Source organism: Amblyomma americanum, chromosome 4 (genome assembly GCF_052857255.1).
Source record: "Amblyomma americanum isolate KBUSLIRL-KWMA chromosome 4, ASM5285725v1, whole genome shotgun sequence".
NCBI classification, from domain to species: domain Eukaryota; kingdom Metazoa; phylum Arthropoda; class Arachnida; order Ixodida; family Ixodidae; genus Amblyomma; species Amblyomma americanum.
In genome coordinates this window covers 187,854,690-187,862,442 of record NC_135500.1, presented here as the reverse complement: position 1 = coordinate 187,862,442, position 7,753 = coordinate 187,854,690, and the positions used below count along the sequence as shown (strand labels likewise).

General features: G+C 49.5%; 1 protein-coding gene and 1 pseudogene across 1 annotated transcript; both read right to left on the bottom strand.

Annotated features, from left to right (window-relative positions):
- Positions 1-67: 67 nt before the first annotated feature.
- On the bottom strand, positions 68-2,249 carry LOC144128847 (RNA-binding protein 28-like). The gene has a single exon (XM_077662611.1). It carries the CDS (start codon positions 2,147-2,149, stop codon positions 92-94), a length of 2,058 nt encoding a protein of 685 aa, XP_077518737.1. The 5' UTR covers positions 2,150-2,249; the 3' UTR covers positions 68-91.
- A 912-nt stretch (positions 2,250-3,161) lies between these two features.
- Positions 3,162-4,292, bottom strand: LOC144128848 (RNA-binding protein 28-like; annotated as a pseudogene).
- Positions 4,293-7,753: the final 3,461 nt, after the last annotated feature.

The following is a 7,753-nucleotide window of genomic DNA, read 5'->3' as shown; positions in this document are numbered from 1 at the left end:
CAAATTTCAGCTGCTCCTTTATTTAACTAGCATGCTTAACCTGAAGATTCTCAACAGAGCAACTACACATTGTACAAATCTTAAAATTTATTTACTCAAACCACTTTTGTTTACGCTGCACTGAAGTTTGCTTTGAGAGAACCTTTTTACGTTTCTCGAGCATAGCGCCAAATCTGTCCTTCTCAGGCTGTGGTCTTTTTGTGAACGTTTTCTGTTTCTGTTTGACTTTTCGTTTGCTCGTCTTCTCCTTCAGTTGTGGCCTCTGCTTGCCCGCCCGCCCTTTCTTAGTCCGCACTTTTGGCCCAGAATGCGTGGGTAAGCTTTTCATCTTTCGGTTTGCAGCAGCACCCATGAAGGAAGACTTCCTTTCTGCAGAAACCTCAGTGGCTACAGGAGTGTGCTCTTCAACCTGCTTCTCATGAAGCTCCTGCAGTTTTTGTTTGCTTCTCTGCAACCTTCGTTCTTTGGCCAGCAGCGCAGCTTTGTTTTCCAGACAGAACTCAATAATCGGCCTCTTCTTTGGCCCAAAGGTGCTGGGATTGTTGTTGAGCTCCCGCAACGCGGCCAGTGCATCCTCGTGCCGAGTGAATGTGACAAAACCATAGCCATACGACTCGGCCGTGGGAGACTTTAGGTTCCGCATAACACGCGCTTCCGTGATGCGCGCACTATTGGGAGCATTTTCCATAAACAGTGCCCGCAGCTTCCGATCGTCCACAGAAGGGGGCAAGTTGTGCACACTGAGCCGAGTTGGTGACACGAAGTAGTGCAGGTTAGCGAGCAGCTTGCGCTTGCGTGCCTGCATTTTGGCCCGCTTAGCCATGTCCTGAGGCGAGACGCCGTGTGCTGCCTCTGTACCAGGTCTAACCAGGCCCTCGCGGGCCAGGTACAGATTGCGCCGGTCTTTCTTCTCTTTCTTCTTTGCCTTCTGTTTTTCCTCCAGCTCTTCGCGGCTCAGGGCCCGGGCGACGTCAAGTCGCCGACCGTCGAGCATGATACCTGCAGCAGAAGCAGCCGCTTCAAGGCATGCGTCAACGCTGGAGTCCTTAACGAAGCGGACGAATGCCGTGCCTTTGGAGCGGCCGGTGTCTACGTCCGTGCACACGAGGCAATAGCGGCACGGTCCATACTGTTTCATCAAAGTCTCAAGACTCTCCTGCTGACTGTCGAACGAAAGATTACGAATAAACAAGGTATTCTTGTTGTCACTCCTTGGGCGCCGATCGGCCTTCTCCTCAGCGCTGCCCTCGCTGTCGTCGTCGCTGCCTTCGTCACTTGCGGAATCGCTGTGATCGGAGCCGTCATCAGCTTCGGGTGCTCTTGGCGAAGTGGATTCATCGTCGTCCGATGAGTCATCTTCGTGGTCGGAGTCATCACTGTCTTCGGATGCTTCTGTCGAAGTGGTTTCAGCCATTTGAGCACCGGCATTCGACTTCTCTTCGGCACCTTCCTCGTTCTGTTCAGCACCGCCTGTCCCTTCGCCCGGAGTGCTAAACGACGATCTCTGGTACGTTGCCTTGGGAAGAGAAAAATCAACAGCGATTGGGCGCCCTAAGATTTCAGTAGCGTTGAGGCCGTTTATTGCCTTGATCGCGCTCTTAGTCTCATCAAACTGCACAAAAGCGAACCCACGCATTTTGCCGTCTCCCTTTTTTGGAATGCTGACTTCGACCACGTTTCCGTACTTCGCGAAGCAGTCGCGCAACGTTTGCTCATTTGCCTTGAATGAGAGGTTGCGAACGATCAGCCTTGGCTTGCGCTTCTTTCTTGCGGCTTCTACTTCCTTCGAAAAGGTCCTTTTCTTCGGGGCTGCACTTGCACCTTCTGTTTCTGGTTGACGGTGCGCATGGGAATCTGTTACTGGCTGGCGGATCGCACGAGATGTAGCGACTTTAACAGCAAGAACCCTGTCGCCGAACTTCAAACTCCGTCGTTGACCCTGCTCAATGACAGCATCAGCATCCGCGCTGCTGGCAAATGTAACATAAGCAACGCCCTTGCACAATGACTTCTCTTTCTTTTCACGGACAACGAAGCATCGCTTAACTGGCCCGATATCAGAGAAGAACTGAGACAACTTGCTTTCTGTTGTATCCGGTGGCAGATTTTTTATCATAAGCGTGCACAACTCACCGCCTGACGCCGCCATCTTGTTTAAATTGGGTTTGGCTTGTCTTGGCTTAAACACTATCTTGGCTCTCGCCGGCTCTCGTTGACTTTCGCAGCGGCAGTGTCGCTGCTGTCGTTGGGTGCGCGTTAAGGTGCGCGCAGTGGGCGCACGTCCCTCTCTTACGTATTTGCGGCGGAAAAGGCAACGCGGGACCGAAAATCCTGCGGTCTCCGAATCGTTAACCCGCCGCGGAGTCTCAGTGGTTACCACGCTCGGCTACTTTGCCAGAGTTCCCGGATTCGAACCCGGCCGCGTTTCTATGACGGAGAAACGCAAAGGCGCCCTTCTGCTGTGCGATGTCACTGCTCGTTAAAGATAGGTCGAAATTTTTCCGGAGCCCTCCACTACGGCACACCTCTCGCACTTTCGTCTTTCACTACCGCCTTCCTCCTTTTTCTTAAGGCACAGTTCGAGTGTCCTCCGAGATGTGATACAATTACCCAATTACTGTGGCAAATTCTTTCCTCAAAAACCAATTTTCTCCAAATCGTTACATGAAACCTGCGCATATAAAGAGAAATGGGATTAATATTTATTTTATCGTGTCCACGATTATAAGAAAAAAAAGCAACATGGAGTGCGACGAGTTTCCCTCCCAGTTCGCACCAGTGACGACGAATGCATTTGTAGGGCTCTCGCTCTAAAACAAAGGCGCGCGTACGTCACAACATTCGTAGTTCACTCCAGTCGATACCCGGCGGCCTGTGAAAATTCCACGTTATTCCTTGCATATAGCTTACACGGAATAGAAAAACACAATCTTCTTTTGAGCATTGCGAACACAGGTAGGGAGAATGGGCTCTAGGACAAACAATACAAGGCAACACCAGCATGGCGACCCGCTTCGCGCTTTTTGCTGAGGTCTATGTTGAACATCGGATGGGCCTAAGCCAATCACGGGCGACGACAAAACATTTTAACTTGGGAGGATCCTACTTGGCACATGGCGGCCTCTTCGCGGCTAAAAGATCCGGCCGCGTCAAGCCGCCGACCGTCAAGCATACCCGCGGCAGGAGCAGCCGCTTCGAGGCATGCGACAACGCTCGAGTCCTTAACGAAGCGGACGAATGCCGTGCCTCTGGGGCGGCCGGTGTCTGCGTCCGTGCACAACAGGCAATGCGACACGGTACATACTGTTTCATCAAAGTCTCAAGACTCTCCTGCTGACAGTGGAACGAAAGATTACGATTAAACAAGGTATTCTTGTTGTCACTCCTTGGGCGCTGATCAGACTTCTCAGCACTGCCCTCGCTGTCGTTGTCGCAATCGCTGCGTTCGTCGTTGCCGGAATCGTTGTGATCGGAGCCGTCATCAGCTTCGGGTGCTCTTGGAGAAACGGTTTCATCGCAGATGACGATGCTTCTGTCGAAGTGGTTTGAGCATCGTCATTCGACTTCTATTCGGAATCTTCTTCGCGCTGTTCAGCACCCTCTCCCTTCGCCCGGAGTGCTAGACGACGATTTCTGGTACGTTGCCTTGGGAAGAGAAAAATCAACAGCGATTGGGCGCCCTAAGATTTCAGTAGCGTTGAGGCCGTGACCGCGCTCTTGGTCTCATCATACTGCACATAAGCGGACCTACGCATTATGCCATCTCCCTTTTTAGGAGTGCTGACTTCAACCACGTTTCCGTACTTTGCGAAGCAGTCGCGCAAAGTTTGCTCATATGCCTTGAACGAAAGGTTGCGAACGATCAGTCTTCGCTTGCGGCTTCCACTTCCTTCGAAAAGGTTCTTTTCTTCGGGGCTGCACTCGCACCTTCTGTTTCTCGTTGATGGTGCGCACGAGAATCTGTTACTGGCTGGCGAGTCGCACAAGATCTAGCGACCTTAACAGCAAGAGCCCTGTCACCAAACTTCAAACTCTGTCGTCGGCTCTGCTCAATGACAGCATCAGCATCTGCGCTGCTGGCAAATGTAACATAAGCAACGCCCTTGCACTTACACTTCTCTTTCTTTTCACGAACAACGAAGCATCGCTTGACTCGTCCGAGATCAGAGAAGAACTGAAACAACTTGCTTTCTGTTGTATCCGACGGCAGATTTTTTATCATAAGCGCGCATGGCTCACCGCCTGACGCCGCCATTTTGTTTGAATTTGGTTTGGCTTGCCTTGGCCAGAAGAGGTGCTGTCTTAGCGAGAACCAAGATTGCTGTATCGCTGCTACATCCTGGAGTAAAGACATCTAACTTTTGGGAGTGTTTTCTTCTTTTTAATAATGCGTAAGACATTAGTATACGTGGATTACCACCAAGTATTTTCCTATAACTACTAAATAATTTATAATCAAATTTCTTTCTTGTGTTGTTCTGGTTTCGGTTTCAACAACTGCAACGACTGTGACGTCAAAGAAAGGTGAGGCTTGACAAACTCCAATATAATCGATGTTTCTACGTTTTTTTTTGTCAATTCTTGAGAAACGCTATCTTTAGCACTGCAGTGAAATAAAACGATGAAGCAGCGATTATATCGTTATATCGCAGTTTTTTTCATGCCTCACGTGACCTATAACGTCTTTTTGACTTCACAGCTATCGTTCGATGTTGAAACCGAAATTGCAGGAGAAATAAATTCGATTATAAATTATTTAGAATTCGTAGGCGGAGGCGGATACCGCATGTCTATACTCATTTAAATACTAATGGCCATAATTTTGGCTTTCTCATTCAGAAAGCCGTTCTCGGTCCACAGGTGCAGTGAACAAGGGCACCTTTTCTCGTTCGACCGATAACCGCTTAGGCACAGCGGCACACACATGAAAACACCTGTCGGAGCTTGGCGGCTTTCATGCACCCACTCGGCACGCAGCGCAGTCATCTCGGCCGGGGCCACCCTCTCCCGTGCAGAATGCGCGCGCCCAGCACAGTAGCAGCCAGTATATTCTAGGCACTATAATTCCAGTTAATCCTCCATGCTGCTGTCGTTGAGCGCATTGGGCGCCCCTAACCCTTTCACGTATCCTTGTATAGGGTACAACTACACAAACAAATTTAAATCGAATACATGCACTACAAAACAAGGCTATTCGCCATATAGCTGGAAAAGACTACTACACTCATATTGCGCCGCTTTTTCAGAATTTTAAAGTAATGTCAGTACACTGTCTCTACTCGTATAACTTAGCAGTTCGCTACAAACAGCACATAACTGCCTCTGAGAGTACAATGCTTTCGATCGCCAATCTAACAACACTCACACGAACATATATCCTTCGCGTTCTGCTCATAACTGGACGCGCAGTGTGCTTCTCCTGTGTCTTTTGGATTTTTTTGCGGGTTTGTTGCTATGTACAGTATTGTGCGTTTTTATCGTGAAGACTGTCAAAAGTTTCCCCGTCTCAACCGCTGGCTCATTTGCGATGAAACTGCACACAGAGCTTGCGTATTATGGTAAATTTTGTATCGTAGCAAGTTTGACAACGGTACTTACTTAGTTGAACCGTGCATGATGCGAAAACGTAATCGTCTACGTAGAGGTCGGCGAACCAAAACCCGCAGACGACGTTTTTCGCTGAATGGCTGCAGTAGCGCCATCTGGTTTCGGCAGTCGAAAGCGTCACGACAAGGCCGCCGAGGCAAGCGTTGCAAGAACCGCGGGCCCTTTGAATATGCCGTTCAGGCCGTTTCGTCTGCTTCAACTGAAGCGCTTACAACATTTTCGGCTAATTGAGCGGAAAAAATATCAGAACAACTGATTTCACGAGGCTTTACCTTTCAAAGAGTATTGTTTGCAACGCTCGTCTCGGCGGCCTTGTCGTGACGCTTTCCACTGCCGAAAAAAGATGGCGCCACTGCCGCCCTTCAGCGAAAAAACGTCGTTGGCGGGTTTTGGTTTGCCGATCTCTACGCAGACGATTACGTTTTCGCATCATGCACGGCTCAACTCAGTAAGTACCGCTGTCAAACTTGCTACGATACAAAAGTTACCATAATACTCAAGCTCTGTGTGCAGTTTCACCGCAAATGAGCCAGCGGTTGAGGCGGGGATATCTTTGAAACTCTTCACAATAAAAACGCACAATACTGTACAATTGCTGTTATTCGCTGATCATGTTTATCATTCATATTGTGCCTTTACCTTTAACAACAAAAATACTGAACTATGCGTAGTGAGAGCTACAATGTCTGTAAATGTAGTGGGCTGTACTGCCTAAATTGTAAGTGCACCAAATGTTATTACCGACACCTCGCTGTTTTGCCATGTAATGGAGCCCGAGCGCCGTCAAGTGAATTAACGTTCACTTTTTGTCTTGTGTCCCTCATTTCTTACTGAAATGAAAATAAACATCTAACTTCAAACTTCAAAAGTAAAAAATTGATTGAAAATCCTGTGGTCATAGAATCGTTAGACGAAATCGGCGGGTATAAAGAGAAATGGGATTAAGTGGATTAGGGCTTATTTTATCATGCCCGTATTATTAAAAAAAAGAAACATGGAGTGCAATGAGTTTCAACCAGCTTGCATCTGTGGCATCCGTGACGACGCATTCCATCTGAAGGGACAATCACATACATCTCTCGATCGCTTTATAACCAAAGGCGTACGCACATCGCTAGCATTCGTAGTTCACTCTAGTCGATACCAGGCGGCCTGTGAAAATTGCACGTCATTCTTTGCATATCGTTTACTCGCGGAAGCGTGTTCTCTTTGGAGTGTTGCGTACACGGGCAGGAAGAATGGACTTTCGTAGAAACAGTACAGAGCAACACCAGCATGGCGGTAAGCTTGGCGCTTTTTGCAGAGGTCTATGCTGAACTTCGGATGGGCCTAGGCTAAGTACGGGCCGGCGACCAGACATTTCAACGGGGGATGCGACTTGGCACATGCACGACGTCCCCTCCCCCGTTAGCTGGATAGGCCGAGGGTCGCTTCGGCTGCCCGCTTTGTCCAGTTGGCAGTTGCAACGCCATTGGTGGGGGTGGGTATGGCCGGCGCCCATACTCTGGGGCGGCATACCCCACGGGAGGCTGCAGCAACTCCCCGCCACCTATAAGGGCCACCGTGAGCCCATCAGGTCCGATGCCTGTGCGGACAGGTCTGGGTTTTACATTCAAGTTGGGCCTGTCATGTCTTCTGTGTATTCGTCCTAAAAGTTAGCGCTGCTTAAATTTAAACGAAAGAATATGCATAACCACTAGCCCCGCAACGTGTTTTACTAATGGAATCAGGCGCGAAAGGCTGTGGAGAAAGTCTAAAAGTTTCAAGTACGCAGCGATCTTTCTCCTGTACGCGGAGACGTGCTGTCCTGCTACGACGCGGCGGTTTCTGGTTACAGAGAAACCAGGTCATAACGAGGTCGTATATAACCAAGTTCTCGCAGGGGTTTCCTCAGGGGTGTGGCCTTAGGCTAGGCACATGGTCGTAAAGAACGTCGCGGGACGCCGAGGAAGGTGGGCGGGGGGGGGTGGGGGGGGGGGGGGGGGGTTGCATAGTATATAGGTCCGAAAGAACGTTGGTTCAAAGGACAAAATCGTCGATGTTGTAGTACCCGGCGGAGTAGGCACGAGTCAGCTCACCCCTAATCCAGGTTCTTGGTATATGGCCCTATCAACCCTGCCTTGAAACGCTTTCTCCTTTGTAGGTG